The sequence below is a fragment of the Microtus oregoni genome, unplaced genomic scaffold, assembly GCF_018167655.1.
Source record: "Microtus oregoni isolate MIOR12 unplaced genomic scaffold, Mior012 000008F_ref0000371, whole genome shotgun sequence".
Classification (NCBI taxonomy): domain Eukaryota; kingdom Metazoa; phylum Chordata; class Mammalia; order Rodentia; family Cricetidae; genus Microtus; species Microtus oregoni.
Genome location: NW_024543067.1, coordinates 9,777,225 through 9,800,511, shown reverse-complemented (window position 1 = coordinate 9,800,511; position 23,287 = coordinate 9,777,225). Strand labels below are relative to the sequence as shown.

The window sequence follows — 23,287 nt, the reverse complement described above, 5'->3', positions numbered from 1 at the left end:
CCATCACACTAACTTAGTTTAAATGGCATGACCTTTTTCTTTCCTTTGTCTTCCCCCTCCAGACAGCTCCTGAGGTTTACTTGCTGCCCTGCAATTTTTTTCCTCCTTTTCAAAACAGGGAAGATAAGCAGATAGTAGAATCTGGAAAGGATTGGGACTGAGTCTCTGGCTGTCTTCTGGTGTCACAGTCTCATTTCCTTTAGAAACATTGGTTACTTTGAAGCCCATTTGGTGTGAAATCCCATGAACTTGGAGATGATTTGATAGATGTTGAGGACAGATCAGATCCCTTTTCAGCAGTGGGTGCTGTGAATGCTAAAGCTGTTTTTGCTGCCTTGCTTTCATTGATGTTGCGAGAAATACATACCCTGGAAAGGATTATTCCCTGTTGGTACTATCATTTTCAAAATAATCTTCCCCCATCTCCCCATGGTTGAAGCAGGACCTTGAGCAAGTACCCTACTACTGAACTACATTTCTAGCCCAGCCCTTTAACTTCTTTATGTATTCCATGGTTCTGCCTTCCCCTCTGAAAATGTTGAGTTTGTTTCGGGTTTTTGTTTTTGTTGTTTTTTTTTATTTGTTAATTTTAATAGCTTTAGAATTGAACATGGGATCTTACAGTGCAGGCATTGCAAGTGTGTGCCAGTTTTTCCAGTTCTGGCTGCTATTTTTTTAATTGAAATTATATAGCAAACTGAACTTGAACTCGGCCCCTGGGATTTTTATTTTCTGCATTTCTAACTCTAAGCACGCTATGTAACTTCTGAATCTTTCTTCATTTGCAAATAGAAACAAGAATAATTCTGTTTTACGTGTTGTGATAAATGAAGCAGTGGATGTAAAGCTATTTAGCATAATGATTTTAACTAACAGTCTCTTGGTGAGAGCAATGATTGCTAACTTTATGTATCGCATTCTTGAATGTGTAGATAATAAAAAGCGTTTGTGGCCAAAATCCATGCACTGACATATCTGACATATTTTAGACTACAGATATGGGTGGAGCCCTATTATGTGGCTTGGTTTCTCCTTGTTCTTGGGTGGAACTTTGTTACCTGCAGTTTATGGGCATATAAAGAATGAGGGTACAGATTCAAAAGGGAACTTCTCAGTAAAGTTGCCAGTCTTGCAATTCACAGCAGTCATCCCACATCAGCCTACTCAAAGTGCCAATCTTGTATCTGTAAATCAGTGGATGAAACCATAGGCTTCCATATCTAAGTAGATTAGGGGTTGCCTCTCAACATATTGTTAGAGGCTGTTAGACTTGAGCACCTATATGTATAAAATATGAGGTTTTGTGTGTGTGTGTGTGTCTGTAGCCTTGCCTAACCTTTAAGTAAGATGACCCTATATAATGGAGTGTGCACACGTGTGTGTATGTGTGTGTGTATTTTTTTCTGGTGATTGAAGTATACAGTAGTTTAGAGATTATGCTTATCTTGGTCATTGCAGTGTTATACTCTGTCTTTTGTCGTGCTTGATGTGTTTAGTAGGGAATCTGTTAATGAGTAACAACCTTATTGGCAGCCAAATATGGCATGTAAATATAAAGTAGTGAATTGTTACTGGCAAAGATATTGTAACCGTATAAACAAGATATATGGCCTGAGGAGTATGGGTGGGTAAAAGCAAGTTTATAGCATACTCTGATAACTATGAACTTGAATTCTTTGGTTAGAAATGAGACGTGTGCCTACAGTCCCAGTACTTGGAGCTTGAGCCACACTTAGGGCCAGTTTGGACTACATAATGAGGCCATTTCTCAACATCAAAGAAACCAGCAAAAATTACATGTTTTGGTATAGCAGTTTGACTTCTGAAACAAAATTATTTCTGTTAAAAATAATCCTAAATAGAAGTATTTATTGTGAGATTAAACCCTAAGGGGTAATAAGTAAATATAGTGTAATTTTGAGGGGAATGCTTTGTTAGGCATTATTAGTATTGCTGACTATGAAGCATTTATGATAATAAAAAATGATTAAGTGAAGGGAAATGATTCTGATACCCATGATGCACTTCTCAATTCTGTGATAACCTACATGAAACTTTGTTCATTGTTACAGACCCAAGTATGTGACTTGCAGACAGCGATTTGCCATTCCTACTTTTTTATCATTCCTCAAGACATGTTACTATAAGTACATTTTAGTTAATGTTAATGTGTTAACTTTTCTGTGCCTGTGATAAAATACTATACCTCCCAACATACATGAAAGTGTTTATTTTGTATTAGTCTATCATGATGATGAGGCATGGAGGAACAAGAAGCTGAGATCATATTTTCAAGAGCAACCTGGCATTTGCTTTTGAGATAGATTCTCAAAGTCCTCCTGCAGTAATGGACTTCCTCTAGCAAGGCTCCACTTCCTAAAAGTTCTATAACCTCCCCAAACAGTACCACCAGTCAGGGACCAAATGTTCAAATATGTGAACCTGTGGGACATTTCTCATTTAGATTCCCACATTCCATTCTCTGTCCCCATATGCTCATGTCTGTGTCATAATTAAAAACACCTTTACTCCAACTCCACAGGTCCTCATCGTCTTTCTTAGTCTCAACAGTTTACAAGCCCCAAGTCTTTTCTCAGACTTAGGTGGCTTAGCCCTTCTAGCTTTGCTTTGTCCGTAACAAGTTAAATGTTTATGTTGGGCCAGGCCAAATTCAAGTCTTGGCTTTGAAAAGCTTCCTTTCTGATAAATGTGAAGAAATATATGAAAAACATTGTAATGTATATAGAATATATAGCATAACTAATGAAGTGATGAATATCATATGATTGGCTATCAAAATGGGTGTATGTGAAGGTATGGCAGGAGGAAAGAGTAATCAGAGTAGAATGGGTAATCACAGGGACCAGGGAAGACTACCCTCCTGAATACTCAGAGATGAGAGTTAGGAACTTGTCTGCTTTGAAGAATTTGACCGGTGTTGTATTTAGGTTTAGAAGGGTGAAGATAGGGAGTTTGCTAATTTAAATAGTACCATAATTATTGAAGGCAAATTAAAATGGAAGCCTTGGATTATGTAACTTTGAGCCAACACACTCATTAACTTAATGACATCAACTCCTTAGTCTTCTTACCATAAAATAACAATGACTATCTATAGGATTGTTTTTCTGAAGATCAAATGAAAGTATTTATGGAAACACATAGAAAACTAGGCATAGTAAAGCCTTATAATCCCAACATTGAAAATGTGAGACAGAAGGATAAAGACTTTGAGGGAAGTTTGGGCTATCTCCTGAAAACCTATTTAAAAAATCCATGAAAGCATATACAGTGATGGCTGCTGCTGTCAACTGATGTAGTAAGATTTACATAGCAGGAGAACCTGGGTTTACTTAGCATTTACAGCTAGGGTCCTTCTTTTGTCTTTGACCCTGTGTGCCCGCCCAAGGAGTCCCCATAACTTGCAGTTCTGATGCTCTGCTCTGTGTCCTGAGTGTTTGTTATTGTAGTCTATACTACTACAAACTCGCAACCAGAGTTTCTGAAGGCAGTGAAGATTAGGTGTACTAGAGATGAAGAAATAAGAGCCAGATTGAGATTGTTTTAAACAAGGAGAAACTGATTTACCTCAGTAAATAGGAGTACATAATCTGTGACTAAGTTTTAGAATTAATGGATAGATGTGCTAATGTCTGCCTGCCAAAAGTGCTGGACAGCGTGCGATAGACTAGGTAAATGCAGATTCAATAAGCAGAGAGAAATTAAAAACTAAAAGCAAAGAGAATTAGGAGTTAAGTTTTACAAAGCCAGATGAAGATATGCATACTAGGAAATAAATTGGATATGTTGAGTTTCAGAAGAGTTTTTTTTTTTTTAGAAGGATTTATATTCAATCTTGGGTCAGGTTTGAGAGTTGGTAATCAGCAATATTAGAATCTACATACAGCCATAGGAGTAGGCCACATTCTAGTCTAGCCTGGAAGGAGGCCTGATATTTCAAGTAGACATTGGTGACCCACATTATTATCTGCCTCATACTGTTCTCTTACATTGGTGGGTTTTTTTTTTTTTTTGCCTTTCCTGTAGTCATAACATCTTTCTGATGTGGTTGTACTTACTGTATTATCTCTTGCTGAGTAAAAACTTACCATAAACCTGTTTATTTGAAGCAACATAAATATTGTATCTAGGGATTGTATCTTGTAGGTTGATCAGCTGGGAAAAGCTCTCTTCAGAGTCAAGTAGTGTCAATTCAATTCACTGAGAATTGTCAGACTGAAGTTCCTGGCTTCCTGCTGTTTGTTAGCAAGCGGCCATTTTTTTTTAAGGTGTAGCTCTCTATATGGCCATTTGCTAAGCAAGGTTGATAAGGAAGTCAACTGTAAGATGGAAGGTTTAATTTTAATAACCATACACCTAATCCTGTCACTTTTTCTTATACTGTATTTATTAAAACCATAGGCTTTGCTTGCATCTTGAGGCAGTGGAAGGGTAGGTGTTGACTAATGAAAACCAGGACGTGGGGGTCCCAGAGATAACAACAGATGCTTATTTTATGGAGCTTGCCTGCTATTTTTATTCTTGTGTGCTTATGTGTGGATGTGGGTATGTGTTTGCCACAGTTCATGTGGTGGGAATCACAGGATAATTTGAGGGATCTGGTTCTCTTCCGCCATCGATCAACAGGCTTGGCAGCAAGTGGTCTATGTAACTCTGGAGCCATCTAGCCCAAACTAGGTACTGAAATGGTTCAATAATATTTATAAGTGTCTTATTTAAGTAATGAGGGTACATAAAGAGATGGGTCCATTAGAAGTTTGTACTACTTCTACAGAGTTGGTTCCCAGCACCCATTTTGAGTGGCTCACTGCTGCCATACCTACAATTGCAGCTTTAGTGGGATCCCAGTGCCTTTAGCCTTAGTGGTCACTTGCCTTTACATGCACGTACACAAGTGTGTGAGCACTCATACACAAATGCATCTTAAATAATTAAAATCTTTAAAAAGTTATGGAGTATTCCCAACCTAAAACCATCTGATTCTACAGCCTGGACTCCTCCTTGCAGTTGTTGCTCTGACTTTTTTTTTTAATAATATTTTTATGGTTTATTTAACTTTGTTTTATGTGCATTGGTATGAAGGTGTCAGATCCCCTGGAACTAGATCTTCAGATAATTGTGAGCTGCCATGTGGGTGCTGGGAATTGAACCCAGGTTCTCTGGAAGAGCAGTCAGTGCTCTTAACCACTGAGCATCTCTCCAGCCCCTCTGACTCTGTCTTTGGTGAACCCCAACATGATCTTGAATGATTCCTGATCCTCCTCCTGTCACCATGCCTGTCTGATCATTATATTTAAGGTGTGAAAGATGGCTGTAGAAATAGCTATTGTTTGTCTTTATGGGTCTGTATCCTAGTTGTGCTATGCATTCAGTGAATACGCAGGTGAGAAAATGTACCGAGGTACTGGACCAGGTAGAAAAGTACTGTAATTGGCAGCGTTAGAGGAAGAGAACGCATAATTGCATGTTGTTTCGTCATTGAATTATTTCTCTATAGTGACTCTGAAATTTGTCCTTTCCAGTTCTCTGAGGTTCACCAGTAGTGCCACTCAGTTGCCAATATCAAGCAAGCCCATATAAACCGTTTGTACTCTTTTAAGAAAGGCAATAATATTCTTCACGGAACCAGGGTAAGTCACGTACCTTCAGAAATGCAGTTTTGATCCACTCACTCTTGCCCATGAACTCCACTGATATTTATTATAGGTGCTTGGGATTTGAATTCAGGTCCTGTTGCTTAAGCTCAAAGTGTCTTTACCTGATGAGCCATCTTCCTAGCCTAGTAATGGCTAATTCTAGTTTTTATTTATACACTGAAATAGGAAAAAGGATGAGCAGTGCCTTTGGGGGGTTAAGTGTTAATTTGTTTTGAGATCAGAATCACTGCTTCCTAGGTTGGTCTGGAACTTAATATGTATCGGAGGCTGGCTTTGAATACAAAGCCATCCTTTTGCCTTAACCTCCTGATTGCTGGGATTACAAGTATATAACCCCCACTCTATACACACACACACACACACACACACACACACACACACACACACACAGACACATACACATTTTGTATTATTTTAATCCTCAATAATGGATTAAACCTAGATCTTTTTGCATACAAGTCAATTACTCTGTTGAACTACACCTCTAGGCACCCAAAATTTTTATTCTGTGGTTATTTTAGTCTAGTTGTTAGGATTCGGCGCTCACACCGCCGCGGCCTGGGTTCGATTCCCGGTCAGGGAACCAACAAAAAGAAAAAAAATATGAGTTGATTGCGTTATCCAGTTCACTTCTGAAAATCAACCTACATTTTAAATTTTTTGTGTGTTCTGTTGCGGTGATGAAGGTATTTAACTTACTCTTGAATTACCCACTTTATTTTTTCCATTTAGGAAGTGCACCAGAGTGTGAGGTACGGCTCACAGATTCCAGAAAGATCATCATGAAGTTATATGTGTTTCTGGTTAACACTGGGACCACTCTAACATTTGACACTGAGCTAACTGTGCAAACGTGAGTTGTGTTTCACTTTTCTCTGGTTTTTCATCCCAAATTTATACCGTATTTTAAGAAAATATCCTATTGTGGTGTAGGGACGGCATAGTCAATAAGAACGCCTACCTTGCAAGCACAACATGACTTTAATGCCCAGAGCCCACATAGGAAGGCCAGTTGTCACGGTGTGTGGTTGTTATCACAGTTTTGGAAGGCCCCTGGGACTCACTGGTTAGACAGTCTAGCCTAATGCAAGAGAGTGAGAGATGCTGTTTCCAAGAAGGTAAATCATCTTCCTGTGGATAGCATGAAGTTGTGACTTCTGTGCATGTGCATATATACCACACACATGTGCATATACATACAAACATTGAAAAGAAACCTCTTTCTAAAACAGCTAGAGAGTTGGCTTAGTGACCAAGAGCACGTGTTCTTGAAGAGAACAGTTTCAGTCTCAGCACGCACAGCTACAGACCCAGTTATGGGATTCCAGTGGTCTCTTCTGACCGCTACAGGCAACAGGCACATGTATAATGCCCAGTACACGCAAATACACGCACAGAAAAGAAAAAAACTTTTTTGTAACCACTCTATATTGAAAGTTACCAACTGGATGTGGTGAACACACTTTTTGCCCCAGCAGTTGAAATGATAGGCTCAGATTTCTTAAATTGTGCTTGTGTCATTTTCATGACTATATTAGTAGTTATAATGAAGAACCGGCAATTCCAAACTGAACGTTTATTAGAGCAATATGCATCACTTTGTAGTTTTCAGTAATTTGTGTGTTTTAAAAACTTTGTGTTGTGCCAGGCGGTAGTGTCACATGCCATCAATCCCAACATTTGGGAGGCAATGAGACCAACCTGGTTTACAGAGAGAGGTCCTGGACAGGCTCCAAAGCTACACAGGGAAACCCTGTCTAAAAAAAAGCAAAAAAAAAAAAAAAAAAACCAAACTCCCAAACTTTGTGTTGCATTTTATTTCTTACTTTCTTACTGTATGTATTTATGTGTATACATGCATGTGCCAGTGAGTTTGTTTGGCTTATTAATAAGAGAATAAAACAAATGGAATTTATAAATTAATGCAGCTCATTTTTAATCATTTTCTGCTTTGATTAAGATGTCAAAATTTGAATGTTCTCTTAAGCTTATATAGAAAGGAGAAACAAGTAGTACACACCATTTTCAAGGCTACTTTCTTCATAGTAATGATATGATAGCATTACAGAATAAGCTAATCTCATATTGAATTTATTACCAGTAACTTGAATCATACTTATTTTAAAGACAGCAGTGAGATGACTGGAGAGATGGCTCAGCACTTAAGAGCACTGCTGCTCTTGCAGAGGAATTAGGATCTGTTTGAACATGGTGACTCATAACCACCTGTAACTGTAGTTCCAGGGTATCTGGTGCTGTCTTCTGACCTCTGTGAACAAGAGACACACAAGTGGTGCACAGCTATCTGAGGGAAAAGCACATACACACAAACTAAAGAGGGTCTTTTGTTTTTGTTTGTCGTTAATGGTACTAAGGTTGAGGAACGGCCTCACATAGTTCTCTCCCTGAGGATCCATAGTGAGTTAGTGAGTTACTGGAAGCAGAGATTTTCTTTAGTAATGGATGCACTGGTAAGTTGCCTAAACTCTTGTACACAATCCCTCACCCATGCTCTTCACGTAAACCTAATTCTAGAAATAAAAAGTAAGCGTGGCAGTAGGAAAAAGATGGGAAGTGGCTGGAAAGAGGAAGGAGGAGACTAATGAGAATGGGAGAGAAAAGGAGAAAATATGAGAATCTGCAAAAGTGTCATAATGAAACACATTATGTATAATTAACGCGCTAATAAAAAGCTTTTTTAAAATGTCACTAAGGGAGCTTAGTGGGTGAAGGACGTTTCTGCTGTGTAAACAAGAGGACCTGAGTTTGGATTCCCAATGCCCATGTAAAAAACCTGATGTTTCAGTGTTTCCTGTAACCCAGCCCTTTGGGGGTAAAGGGAAAGCAGGCAGAGATAGATGAATCCCTAGGGTGTGCTGTACACCCAGTCTAGTCAAAACAGTGAACTTTTAGGTTCAGTGGAGGATAACCCACACCATCAACCCTTCATGTCCACATTCAGGCACAGGCGAACATACCAAAATGTACACCAAGTACACATATGTACAAATGCCACTAAATGGTTATTTTATGATTTTTATTTTGTTTCATACATGGTGCATGCTTATGTACATATGAGTATGTGTATAGATGTATAGAAACTAGATATAGATAGATGTCTGATGTCTTGATTTGTCACCCCTTGATGAGGGCTGTCATCTGGGGCTTTCTGATCTGTCTAGACTGGCTAGCCAGTGTATCCAGGCATCTGCCTGTCTCCTCCCTACCCTAGTCTTGGTTATAGACATGGGCCATCACTTACTCGCCTTTTTTATATGATTTCTGCAGATTCAAACACTGTTCCTTTTGCTTGTGCAATAGGCATGGAATTTTACCCACAGAGCTATCTTCTCTGGCCTTATTTATTTTTTAAATACATACATTTTTCATCAATATAGTTTTATTTCTCTAGGGATGGCTTTTCTCATTATTTAAGCCCAGGCTGGTCTTGAACTTGCTCTTCCTTCTGGGATTACAGATTACACATGTGGCTATGGATTATTATGAATTTTTCTGAAAGGAAGGAGTTTTCACTTGGTTTAGACTTAATGTTTTTCTAGAGTGTATTGTGAAAAACACAAATTATCGGTTCTGAGGCAGTCGACCAAACTAGATGTCACATGTATGTCCATTTATATCTTTGACAATTATATAAAAACCCAGAAAAGTAATCATAAGTGCTGCCTGTGTTTTATGGGTTCACTTTTAGATGTGACCCAGTAGGCATTCAATTCACTGACAGTCAGTTGATTGTGGTATCTAATTAAAAAATCTGAAACTTGCTACCTTTTTTTTTATTTTTGAGATAAATATTAGAATGAAATTCAGTAGCATATTATGGTATGTGTAAGTGTTTTAATGAAGTGCTGCTTTTATAAAGGCACTAGGCATATGTAAATAACTGGATTTTGTTTTTCTAAGTGTGGCTGACCTTAAGCATGCCATTCAAAGCAAATACAAGATTGCTATTCAGCACCAGGTGCTAGTGGTCAATGGAGGAGAGTGCATGGCTGCAGATCGAAGAGTGTGTACCTACAGTGCTGGAACGGTAGGTGTCTAAACTGTACATTTTGCCTTCTCAAAAGATGGGGAGCAGTGTGCAAGATCATCATTTATAGCATTCCTATCATTTCTGTATTTTTAAATTACAGGACACAAATCCAATTTTTCTCTTTAATAAAGAAATGATCTTATGTGACCGTGCACCTGCTATTCCTAAAACTACCTTTTCAACAGAAAATGACATGGAAATAAAAGTTGAGGAGTCTCTTATGATGCCTGCAGTTTTCCACACTGTTGCTTCAAGGACACAACTTGCAGTGGTAAGATCTAAACACCTCTTTTTAATTAATTGCTTCGAAAAGCATTCAAGTCTAGTTAGCAGAGAAGTCAGAATTACATAGATAGCATTAAAAAATACCCAACTTACATTTTTTATGTTCTGTTTTAGTGTGTGTGTATGTGTGTCTGAGTTTGTGTGCATGTGTGCATGATCAAGTGTGAAAGCCACAGAGGTCAGAAAACATCTAGTGATAGTAGGTTCTTTTTCCAACGTATTTTCCTGGGATTAACTCAGCTACTTGGCAGTAAGCATCCTTCTGATAATTGTTTCACAGGCCTCTTCTTAAAGTCAGGCTTCTTTCTAACTTACACAGGAACCTTCACTCGTCTGGCATGCATACATATCTATAATTCAAATTAATAAAAATAAATCTTTGAAAGTTAATCAATTATATTTTATAATTAATATACCTAGTTTTAAAATTTTAGTTCTCCACATTACTAGATAGTGTGAGAAGGTTGTCTTAAACACGACTTGACCAGCATCTCACCAAAACGGAGGTGGTCAGATAATTACTTTAGAACATTCTTTAGTTGATTAGGTACCCATGTTAGAATAGACAAAAAACTCAGGTAACTTTTAAACAGTTCTTTTTCCTTATCAGAAAAGGAACCACAGTCCTTTTTTATCTATATTATTTACCAATACTTTCAATCCCCATATATTGTTGACAATTATTTGATTTTCCTGTTTTGTTATAGTATTTCTTTTTTTTAAGATAGGGTCTATATGTGTAACTTCTGCTAGCCTCAAACTGTCAATCCTCCTGTCTTAGCTTTCAGAGTCCTAAAATTACAACAGGCATACCCCATGCCTTGTTTTTTCTTATAGTTTACTATTACTTAACTGTAGTGCCATTGACTCTATGCTGTCAAGAGGTTGCTATGTTTTTCTTTGAGATAAAGAATGTATCTTAGAACATGTGAAGTAATAGTTTATATTGTAATTTTTAGAAGGTAAACATTTAGTAAAGTTTCAGTGTTGGTTAATAAAACTTAGGACTGAACGGAAGGTTCCTGTGGCAGGGAAACAGATGAGAATTCACACATTCCAATCAAAGTGGCAACCTGAAGCAGAAGGGAGTATGAGCTGTGTAGCCTAATAGTGAGCATCAGGCTTTTTTTTTTTTTGGCGTGGGGGTAACATTTTGATATTTGTCTATTCATTAGTCATGAATTTTAAAAGATTTTTTTCCTTGTACACAAACATTCAGATTTTGTGATTGACTGATAACAGGAAGTGACCTTACTCAGAACTTGATATTACTTGATTCGGGCTGAGGTCAGGCCCACTTGATGGTGGTGTCATCTTCTTGCATAAACCTTTTGGTCTCCTAAGAAAATGTAATATTGAATATTTAATATATTTTAACTGATTAAAGGGAAAGGTGATAAAATGTAAATTAACAAAAGCAAGATAAAGGTATTATACAAGGAAAACGTATGGCAGGATTATACTCGGGCATTAAGAATAATGCTGTCATGAAATTGGTCCTAATACCTTCCCCAGCTTTGCCAGATCACCCTTGTCTACCAAGATAACCTGTGTGAAGGCAATAGCAGTGCAAAAACTCACAACTAAACTGGGTTAAATGTGCACTGCTAAGTTTTCTGCACATAAATATAGCAAACTTTAAAAAAAAAGAATAATGAGCCGGGCGGTGGTGGCGCACGCCTTTAATCCCAGCACTCGGGAGGCAGAGACAGGCGGATCTCTGTGAGTTCGAGACCAGCCTGGTCTACAAAGGGAGTTCCAGGACAGGCTCCAAAGCTACAGAGAAACCCTGTCTCGAAAAACCAAAAAAAAAAAAAAAAAGAATAATGTTGTATATCAGGAGAGATGATTTTTATTATAGATGAAAAAACATTAAAAATTTAATAGTTGAAATGAGTGAGGAACATTGGTATTGAGATTCAAGTGAATCAAAATGCCAGTCCTTGTATTGTTTTATAGGCAGTTTGGAAATTACCTGGTTATTTAGGGCCTTGTGTACTTTAAGTAAAGGGGGAAATTTTCAGTTGCTTTTAAAGTCTTTTTAAAGATTTAGACATCTTAGCTGCTTAAATAACTTACCTTTGTTTAAAGGAAATTGGTCTGCTGATTTCTTTCTTATAGAACTGAGTTTTTCTATACTCCATGAATATTTTTTGTGCTTTTGTATTTTCTCATTTATCATTTTCATATATGTACACACACACACATACACACACACACACACACACACACCTCAGCTAAGAGTGAATGTCATGGGTCTCCTGATCGACTGAAACATACTTTCTGCATTTGGCATAGTAGTATTAGGTTCACCTCTAGATCCTGTGAGTTTTAACCGTGGATTATTGACCAGATTTAAGATACCAGGAATGCGTGTGTTTCCTCCTGTAGAACAGACCTTAAATCAGAAAGAAGTTGATTATCCCAATAACATTTTGCACCTATGGGTATATCGTCAACATTCTTACCCAGTCATCATTGCAGTTCAAGGAGTTTACAACTGGGTAAGAATAGTGATGACTCCCCTACCCCCACGCCCACACACTGTAACGGCGTAAATGAATGCAGACAGAAATTGTAATAAATATATACAGCTTTAATTGGGAAATAGACTTACAGAACCACAGGTTCCAGCGCGCCCGCAATCTTTATAAGTAAAAAATATCCTCGGAGGACCCCGCCCAACAAGTAAGGTGATTGGCTCCCACAACACACCAGTTGCTTAAATAGCAATTGCCAGTACCGCTGAGAGCCAGCTGACCGGGAAGAAGGCTCCCGATCAGTGCCAGCTTCTTTTTTCTTCCTGTGGTGAATGTGTGTGCTGTCTTCAGCAGTGGGGTCCTAGGGTCCTACCACAAATTCTGATGGAAAACAAGAATGACAGATAGCCTGTATTTGGGGGGATGGAGTGGGATCCTCTGGCACACCCCTCCCCTTCCATCTTTATATTCTATATACAGTGCTGGGTTTGTTTCCTAGTATTAACTGTCTGCATGCTTCATTTCTGTCACCTCCGCTGAGTCCATGCCGAGTGTGTCAGTCTAATTACCTGTGTGTTCTTCATACTTATCCACCTATTTTATATTATAGGTATGTACCACCATGCTGACCCACAGTACAATCTGATTCCTTTTTTTGTTAGCATTTTCTGAGTCTTTAGACTTGTGGCCCTCTCTTTCCTTTTTCTGTAGACTGTTTGTTGCTAACCAGTTTTATTTACATTTTCTATTCTTTTCCACGTTATTTTTTTCCAGCGTTTGGAATTTTCATTCCCAATTTATGTATTTTCTTTGAACCTTCATAAGTGACCCGAGCTTCTAAAAGTCTTTACTTGTCTTCCCCCCGACTTTTTCTTTTTTAAAGTGTCTAAGACAGAGTGATTTATTTTCTACAGGTCCAGATTTTTTTGTGTCAGGGAATTTCTCTAAACAAGAGAAATCTCTCACATCGGTTTTTATCAGTTTACAGTTGATACTTCATTCTTTGTAACTAACTTCCAGTCATCTGTTCTTAAAAGTCATTTGACTCTTTTTTTTTAAAAGATTTATTTATTTATTATGTATAGATATACAGTATTCTTGGTATTCTGTCTGCAGGCCAGAAGAGGGCACCAGATCTCATTACACATGGTTGTGAGTCACCATGTGGTTGCTGGGAATTGAACTCAGGACCTCTGGAAGAGTAGGCAGTGCTCTTAACCACTGAGCCATCTCTCCAGCCCCTCATTTAACTCTTAGGGCTGCAGAATGGTTCAGATGGTAAGAATACTTGCTGGACTAGTATGACGACTTGAGTCCCCAACACTTATATAGAAATCTGGGAATAATTGTATGTGCTAATCCCAGTAATTGGGGGTCAGTAGATAGAATTGTCACTAGGGCTTGCTGGCTACCAGCTCAGCTCCAGGCTCAGACTTTGTATCAAAGGAATAAAATGTAAGTGATAGGACACCTCATTCTCTTTAGGCTTCCATGCTTATACTATTGCACAGGTAACTTATACATATATACCACAGCGTGTGCGTGAGTGTGTGTGCGCACAGACACAATTATATTTTGAGGACTCTGTGACAGTTTCAACATGTGTTTGTGTTACTCTAGAATTTGATAATGCATTTTCAATCTTTTATGTTTGGCACAAATATTTGTGAAAATATATGTGTGTATGTATTTGCAAACATGTACACACACATCATTGCTTTCTTTTATTCTTTCTCATTGTAAAACAGGAAATGTATGAAGTTGCCAAGAAGCTTTGCTCTTTCTGTGAAGGTCTTGTCCATGATGAACATCTACAGCACCAAGGCTGGGCTGCAATCATGGCCAATCTGGAGGACTGTTCAAATTCATACCAAAAGCTTCTTTTCAAGTTTGAAAGTATTTATTCAGATTATCTGCAGTCCATAGAAGACATCAAGTTAAAACTTACTCAGTATGTTTATCATTAAGTGGATTTTTATAATGCCTTTGAAATTTATCAGTAATTTTCAGTCACTGGATATTTGCTCCTTAGAGGCCATATGTTTATTTAACTGATAATTTTAGAGTCTTAAAACATTTGATATTATTATAATAATTGTTCTTATGTGCAAGTACAGGCCTGTGTGTTTCATGGTGCTTATGTTGAAGTCAGAGGACAAATTTTAGATGTTGATTTTTTTTCTTTCCGCTGTGGGATTCAGACCTTTCCTATTACCCACTCAGCCATCTCACTGGCCTGTATTAGAATCATGCTGTAGTTAAGTTGTGGGTTTTTGATTTGGTGCTTTGTTTGTTTGTTGTTTTGGTTTTGGGCATTTATTTTTTTATGCTGGTATTCATCCATCCATCCAGGAGACAGAATCTCTCTGTGTAGTCGTGTCTGTTCTTACATTCACTATGTAGACCAGACTGACTTCAAACTCAGAGTTCCGCCTGCCTCAGTCTCCCAGTGCTTGAATTAAAGGCATATGCCACCAAGCCAGCCATAAATTATGGCTGTTAATGTAATTTCTAAAAAATACATGTTTTGATTCCCACAACCTTTTTTTCTCCCTTGAGTGATTTAGTCATATGAAAAACTTAGAGTAATATGTAAAAATAAGAATCTTTCTTTATAATTTGCCCAAAAGAGAAAAAGTAAAATGGAGGAGAGAGAAAAAAAGGACCTGACTTCACATCTCATATAAATAAAAAAGCCATCAGACATGGACAATTTTAAGTTATCTTTAAAATATTGCCCTCCTAATATAAGTTCTTTACATATTAAAGAAACATACTACAGAACTATAATTAATATTAAATGAGCATTAATTCAGCCTTAAAATAACTATTGCCAATTCATGCCTATATATGTACTTTCCAGATTTTATATTCTAGTTTCTTATTTTCTTCTTTACTTTGAATTTTTATTAGAGGTGATAGCATGTTCTCTTAATTTTCTACTTTTCCTTAATCTTTACTTCTTTTTTAGTGATGCTGGGGACTCAATTCAACTTCTTCCCTGTATTAGACAAAGATTATTGCTCTTAAATTGCATCCTGGCCACATGGCTCCTTTCCCTCAGTTTTCTCAGCATTATAGGTTGACTATTTATTGAAAAGTTTTGGTCTTTATTGACACTGAAAGAAATATCGATAGGAAAGAGAATGAATAGTCAGCATTAACAGATCATTTTTAATTGTTTATTACAATAACTTTTCTAAGTACCTATTTTGGAAGGACTCCCAATAACCAGATCAATTTAAAAGGACCTGAATCTTTTTATATACAATATAGTTTTGTGAAATCTCAGAGATTTCATATTTTCCCCATTTTCTTTTAACAGTTCATGTCTCAGTCCATTTTCCTGAGGTAGTGAGTATAAAAGTTATCTTGTGCTTTCAGCACATTGAATTTATTTGATTGTGTTAATGGTAGTGTTATAGTCTGAGGGACTATTCTGGCCAACCTTTGTTTTATTATATTTTTTCTAATAAAAAAGTTTTACTTGAAAAGAGTTTGATTAAAAGTCAACATCTACATGTTTAGTATAATCAAGCTAGCTTTACTATAAATTTATATTTTGATGTTTGCTATCACCTTTCTACTAAACTATACTTTTAGCTGGCTAATGAAAGAGCGCATATGTATGGAACATATGTGGAACAGCGGTAAGGCTAGTGTTTTGAAGTTTTGTGATTTCGTTGCATGGTACTAGAACACACTTGCTTTACTGACTGATGTTTTGTATATTAAGTTTAGGAACCGCGGTTTCAGTAATGGCCAAGATTCCTCTCTTGGAGTGCCTAACCAGACATAGTTACAGGGAATGTTTGGGAAGACTGGATTCTTTAAATGAACATGAAGACTCAGAGAAAATTGAGATGAAAAGATCCACTGAACTGGTGCTCTCTCCTGATATGCCTAGAACAACTAACACATCCATGTTAACCTCATTTCACAAGTCAGTGGAGCATGTACCTCCAGATCCCACTGATGCTGAACCGGGCAAAGGACTTAGGGAATCTTGTCAAAGTACTGTCCAGCAAGAAGAAGCTTCAGTAGATGAGAAAGACAGTGATCTTCCTTTTTTTAATGTGTCCTTGTTAGACTGGATAAATGTTCAAGATAGACCTAATGACGTGGAATCTTTGGTCAGGAAGTGCTTTGATTCTATGAGCAGGGTAAGTGTTGTGTGTGTGTGTGTCAGGGGTGGGCTTTAAAGTTATAGTTGAAGCAATATAACTTAGATTGGAATTTGTAGATTGGATCAAATAACTTGTAACCATGCTTTTGATTTTCTTGTGAGAAGGGTTTATGTAATTTTTGAGTAGTTGAAAGATAAATCACTACCAACTAAAAACATAGTGTTGAATATTTCTATCGTCCAGAAAGTTGTCTTTTCCTGGTGAACACCTCCCTACATGAGAAATTATAACTTCTATCAAAATTGTTCAGTAAGGCGTTACTGTTACAGTTCTAGAGGCAAACCTGGGACAAATGTCACTACTCTGTGAGTTGATGCAAAACATTTGCATCACAAAGGAAATTGTTTTGTTTTATTGACACAAAATACTAAGGTTTTGAAGATTTCAGTTATTAGAATATGAAGACTGGAATAGTTGGGCTTTGCTTAAAGGGGCACTTAGTGAGAAAACAGATTTGGTTCTTGATTCAATAATTCTTTTTAAAAAGAAAAAAAAACCTGGTCTAAGTATTCTAGGATGCCTGGAACAGCACTGCCTACCTTAAGTTATAAGTCAAGTGAATGCCTCTAAGATCTTGGTTTCCTAATGTGTTGAGCATCTGTGTCATTGATAACATCTGATCTGATAGGTAGGTATTTCATTCAGTTAGGCATTTGCCCCAGCAAACACTATTGTCAAAATGCATGAAAGCTACACTAATATTTCTGCTTTAATTTTATTTATGTATGTATGTATGTATTTTTGACACACGGTTTCTCCATAGCTCTTGTAGACCAGGCTGACCTCAAACTCACAGAGATCCACTTGCTTCTGCCTCCCGAGTGCTGACATTAAAGGTGTACACCAACACTGCCTGATAGTGTTTATAAGTTTCATAGAAATTATGTTAAACTCAAAATCCATTATTTTCTCTTTCTGACCATTGTTCACATCATTTGAACCTTCTTCCTGTTTCACGCTCTCTCTAGCCCCACTTAAACGGCCTCATATCAAATATTTCCTTTACAGATCAGAAGGACAGTCCAAAGACATTGGTCAGTGAGATGACTTAGTGGGTAAAGAATGGTGGAGGGAGGGAATTGACTTCCACTGGTTGTCCTTTGACCTCTACATGTATGTCATGGCTTTGGAGAGCTCACACTGATGCCCACACATGTACATGTGTGTGCTTAGACACACACACTTGGTTGATACCTTTATATTGATATTAGCAGACACTTTAAGATCACATCTGAGGCTTGAAAAACTATGCTAGGTTTCTTCCATTAAAAGTTGAGTTTAGGATCTGGCAGTATGATCTAGTGGATAAAGCTGAAAAACCTTACTTCAATCTCCAGGACTTGCATGGTGAAAGAAGAGAGTTAATTCTCAGAAATCTTCTGACCTCATGTGCAGACAATGGCGTATCTTTTGCTCAGAAGTAGAACACTTTCTACCAAGGCCGCAGGCTCAATTTCTAGTACCGCAGTAACAGTAATGATGAACAATTCGCTGTTGGCAGTATCTCCCACCTATAATACCAACACTGAAGTTTTTTTAAATTTATTTTGCATACAACATTCTGCCTCCATGTATGCCTGCATGCCAGAAGAGGGCACCAGTTCTCATTATAGATGGCTGTGAGCCACCATGTGGTTGCTGGGAATTGAACTCAGGACCTCTGGACGAGCAGCCGGAGCTCTTAACCTCTGAGCCATCTCTCCAGTCTCCAAAACTGAAAATTTGAAACTAACCTAGGCAATGTAGTTTGAATCCCTGAGTTAGACCCTGTCTTAGGATGGATGAATGGATGGGATATGGTGCCTAAGATTAAAACTATAACTGTAAATGGAATAGTTAGATTCTGAGAAGAAATCTGTGAAGGAACCAGCCGGACCTGAAGAGATTGGCAAAGGTTGTCTGCCTTTAATGAACAAGGATTTTCGATAGTTGTGACTAGTTTTTATTAGAAAATAGTCACCATCATACATGTAGAATTAAAGCCAGATAGCAGGTAGAATTAGAAATTAAGAAAGCATATTGATCAAGCTGTTTCCTTTCAGTAAAGATTAAAATTAAGAAAGCACATTGATTAAGCTGTTTCCTTTCAGTAAGTTTTCTGTATTACTGAGGAAGAAAAAATCTTACCTTTTTAAAGATGGGGGTGAGTTGCTTGTGCGGGCCTGTCTTCTGCATTGCTTCCTAATCTCTAAATTGCAAACATATGCCAAGGTGCCTGATTGTGGAGGATGCTTTGAGAGAAGTTGAACTGATAAAAGTTACGGCCCAAGAATGAATTTGTCACTATTGATTGGCTCTACTTTATATGACTTTGATGACATTGAAAAATAGCATTTTCTTAAGGATATTGAGAAATGATTAAATTATAGCATTGATTGAGATTTGTGATTACTGGATTATGCACTTGATTTTTTTTTTATTGTATTTGCTTAACACCAGCTGTTTAGGATGAGACAAGTCTTAGTAACCTTCCTTTGGAAGTGTAACTTGATTTCCTGTGCATGGTTTTTCTGTGTCGTTTTCTATCACTTTTATATCTGACCCTGTTCAGTTAGTGTGAAATATAGTTGAAACTATTTCCAGAAGATTTTACTCCTATGTTTTTTTCTCATTTAGCTTGACCCAAAGATTATTCAACCATTTATATTAGAATGCCATCAAACTATTGCCAAACTTGATAATCAGAACATGAAAGCCATTAAAGGACTTGAAGATCGTCTGTATGCCCTGGACCAGATGATTGCTAGCTGTGGCCGACTGGTAAATGAACAGAAAGAGCTTGCTCAGGTATTATGTTTGGCTCTTTGGTTTACTTTAGGTACAATGTCTACTTAGTGTACACATTTATACATGTTTCCCATCACTGTTGGTAATGTATTATTATTCTCGTGTATTAATTAGGTTTCCCTGTTCTATGACTATATAACTAACACTATGGTTAGTTTAAGGGAAAAGAGGTTTATTTTGTTTGGTTTCAGAAGGGTATAGTCTGAAATGATGAAAAATGTAGGGCACCAGGAACAGATTCAGGAGGAGCAGAGGTACAACTTGCCTCTTTGCAAGATAAGAAAATAGGATACAGAAGCAAAGGATGGAGCAGGCTGGGCCCATACCACAGTGATCCATTTTTTGACTAAGTCTTATATCCCAAAGGTTCCATCTCTTCTCAGAACAGCACCAAGGGAGGGCCATCACTCAAAAAGTGAGCTTGTGGGCACAAATCAGATTTATAACAGTATACCACAAAACAAAAGATATGTTCTGTGTTGTTATTCAGTCTGAGGCAGGATCTCACTCTGTTACCCAGCCTGAGATGCATCTATCTGCCTCTTTTTTTGTGTTGTGAATACAGTTGACAGCCATCACACACAGCCAAGGCATGCTCCTAGTGGTTGAACTTGCTAACGTGCGGTCAGGTACTATGAATGAAAAATGAAATACAAACCAGGAAAGTACTTTCCACAGCTGGAGTGGAAAAGATTATTGTTAAGGTGTTAAAAGATAAAGGAAGCTGAACTAATTAGTACCTTGTATTCTCCCTCAAAACAAAAGACAAGAAAAAGAAGAAATCTTGAAAATTGATTACTTCTTCATATTTATGACCACTTGTTTTCCAGTCCCTGAGAAGAATAGTTGCTGCTCTGTCTCCTTCTTCCTCTCCCTCCCTCCTGCCCTCTGTAGTTCATGGTCTGTGTAGCCCATGTTGTTCCTTCCTGTCTCTGGTTTTTAAAGTGCTGTGGCTTCTATTCATGTTTAAATTTTTATTCCTGGTGATACTGATATTTTATGTGTTTGTTTTTAATAAGAAAAAACAAAGAAATATAAAAATCTAAGGTAGCTTAAATTTAATGTTTAAAAAATTAAATGTTTTACTGACATTTTAAAAAGAACTTGCTTTGGGCTTATGTTGGAATAGTTATTTTAGTACAGCTTTCAAGATTGAGATTATTTTAAGTTGGTCCTTCAACTGGCCATTTATATGTGTTTCCCCTTTAGGGTGAGACGGATTTTAGGGGACAAAATAGAAAGTGCACCATTGTCTGTTTTTCTCTTGAGTGCTTATGTCATTTATTTAACAAAATTAAATACTTTTAAAACTTTTTTTCTCAAAGGGATTTTTAGCTAATCAGATGAGAGCTGAAAACTTGAAGGATGCATCCGTGTTACCTGATTTGTGCCTGAGTCATGCAAATCAGCTGATGATTATGTTGCAAAACCACAGAAAATTGTTGGATATTAAACAGAAGTGTACCACTGCCAAACAAGAGCTAGCAAACAACCTACATGTCAGACTGAAGTAAGAGATTCTGTCATATTTAATTTAGGTTCTTGAGAGTTTATGCTTTTATTTCCCAGTAATGAGTGATTTCCCCTTATGATTTCATTGTAATTGATTAACCCTGAGATTAGATGTCAGAGTCTTGACTCTCACAGCTTACCTACAAGATAATTTTTAGCAAGTGTTGGGACTGTTGAAAACAGTGAATTACAGAGTAACGCCCGTACTCTGCAGGTGGTGTTGTTTTGTGATGCTTCATGCTGATCAAGATGGAGAAAAGCTGCAAGCACTGCTGCGCCTTGTCATAGAGCTGCTAGAGAGAGTCAGAATTGTTGAGGCTCTCAGCACAGTCCCTCAGATGTACTGCCTAGCCGTGGTTGAGGTCGTGCGGAGAAAAATGTTCATTAAACACTACAGAGAGGTAAGCAGTTCTAGCTGTGTAATTATATATGAACATTAATAATTGGCATATGTCATTAACATAAACTTTTCTTCTCAGTGGGCCGGTGCTTTAGTCAAAGATGGGAAACAATTGTATGAAGCTGAAAAGTCCAAAAGGGAATCCTTTGGGAAATTATTTAGTAAGCGCTAATTTTTTTATCCTTTTTTATTTTTTACCTCTTAAATAGTTTCCAGAATAACCATGTTTCTAATTCTTCACACAGGGAAATCCTTCTTAAGAAATCGTCTATTTAAGGGACTGGACTCCTGGCCCCCCTCATTTTGTGTATGTATTTTCTCACTGTGACTAAATTTGTGTATTGTAAAACTTCTTTTTTCAGGATTCGAAGCATTTATCAAAAACAGAATAGGATTAAATCAGCATATAATGGTTTTGGTTTTGGGGGTTACCTGGTGTAAGCCTTGATATGTGTTAATGGTTATTTTTCGTTGTTAATTTTTGAGATTCTAAGTACAGTATTTCTTCCTCTCCTCCCTCTAAAACTTCTTATAAACCCTTCCTGCTCTCCTTCAAATTCATGGTCATTTTTCATCAGTTGTTACTGTATGCGTCATATATTCCTAAATATATCCTAATGAGTCCACATAATGCTACTTGTGTGTATATTTCAGAGTTGACAGTTTGGCACTGGACAATTGATTAGTGGGCTCATTTCTAGGGAAGGCCACCTATCTGGTTCCCAACTTTACTCAGTTGCCTGTAGCTCTTTGTGTAGGATTCAGGCCTTTCCCCCATGTAGGTTGGGGTCCTTGTTTAGCTCACATCTGCATGTTTGGTGAGACTTTGCAGATGTAACTTTAGTGTTACTAAAAGACAAATTCCCCAATCCTCTCCTAGTTTTCCACCCCCTCTTTACAGTTGTCCTCTGGTAACGGAGTGTACCTTTACTACTGTCTTCCACAGCTCTTCACATTGATTGCTTGTGCTTTTCTTTAGTGGTTTGTGTTGCAAAGAGAAGTTTCTTTGAAGGCAAAAGATGTATATCTATCTGTGGGTAGAAGAACAAATATCTATGGGTATGGATATATGCTAGTTTAGCAAATCTCCTAGAATCATGATTTCACTAGCACTGAGTGTTTCCAGTATCAGACATGGCCTCTTTCTTGTTGAACCGCTCTTTAAAGTTCAATTAGAGAGCTGTTGATTGCTGCAAAGTATGTGTGCCGCTCCTTCATCACCCAGCAGCCCATGTTAGGCTGTCAAGCAATGGGAATGCCATTTTTAGTTGTTTTGTTTTCCGTTTATTTTTTGTATTCTCATCTGTTTGTTGCCCATTCATCCTTTTGTCCCCATATTATTATTTGATAAGTTAGAATAACTTTTGAGTCTTCAGTAGATGTTTATTAAAATTAAACATGAAAATAGCATTTGTTATATTTTAAGGACAGTTAGCTGGATCTATTCATTTTTCAAATGAGGTATTTTTATTAAAAAATGCTGGGATTAAAGGCTTGCACCACCACCTCCCAGCAAGGATTTCACTTTTAAATATGTTTTTGCAAGGCAATATATTAAGAGTGTACACAGATAACATAATTGGAATTCACGTATATACTTATTTATCTATGTTTTATATAGATTGTCCTGACATAGTTAAATCTTCTTGACTAGTAACCAAGATAATTGAAGTTTTTTTAAAAGATACCACTCTTGCCAGTATTATATAAAAAAAAACAAAACAAAAACTAGTAGGACTTTACAATTAATACTTTTTGTTTAGAGTTAAAAGTTGACCCATAGTATTTTTTAAAGTGTGAAGAGCAAAGAAAGAAATATTCCTAGGTACTATGGGGAGGCATTTTATGTTCATTCTGTGGGTCAAGGGGAAATTTGGAAATAACCTATGCACAGTCCAACTAATGGT

At 37.3% G+C, this 23,287-nt stretch overlaps 1 protein-coding gene across 3 annotated transcripts in view; it reads left to right on the top strand.

Moving 5' to 3' along the window:
• The window catches only part of Rb1cc1 (RB1 inducible coiled-coil 1), a 66,920-nt gene that overhangs the window by 18,603 nt on the left and 25,030 nt on the right, over nt 1–23,287 (top strand). For all 3 annotated transcript variants that reach the window (XM_041656760.1, XM_041656758.1, XM_041656759.1), the window contains 11 exons: nt 5,544–5,651; nt 6,411–6,531; nt 9,600–9,726; nt 9,830–10,000; nt 14,243–14,445; nt 16,231–16,657; nt 19,298–19,468; nt 20,794–20,978; nt 21,195–21,381; nt 21,460–21,541; nt 21,626–21,687. In XM_041656760.1, coding sequence (XP_041512694.1) covers nt 6,461–6,531; nt 9,600–9,726; nt 9,830–10,000; nt 14,243–14,445; nt 16,231–16,657; nt 19,298–19,468; nt 20,794–20,978; nt 21,195–21,381; nt 21,460–21,541; nt 21,626–21,687 — 1,686 coding nt within the window. In that variant the 5' untranslated portion in view covers nt 5,544–5,651; nt 6,411–6,460. The remainder of the gene's footprint in view (nt 1–5,543; nt 5,652–6,410; nt 6,532–9,599; nt 9,727–9,829; nt 10,001–14,242; nt 14,446–16,230; nt 16,658–19,297; nt 19,469–20,793; nt 20,979–21,194; nt 21,382–21,459; nt 21,542–21,625; nt 21,688–23,287) is intronic.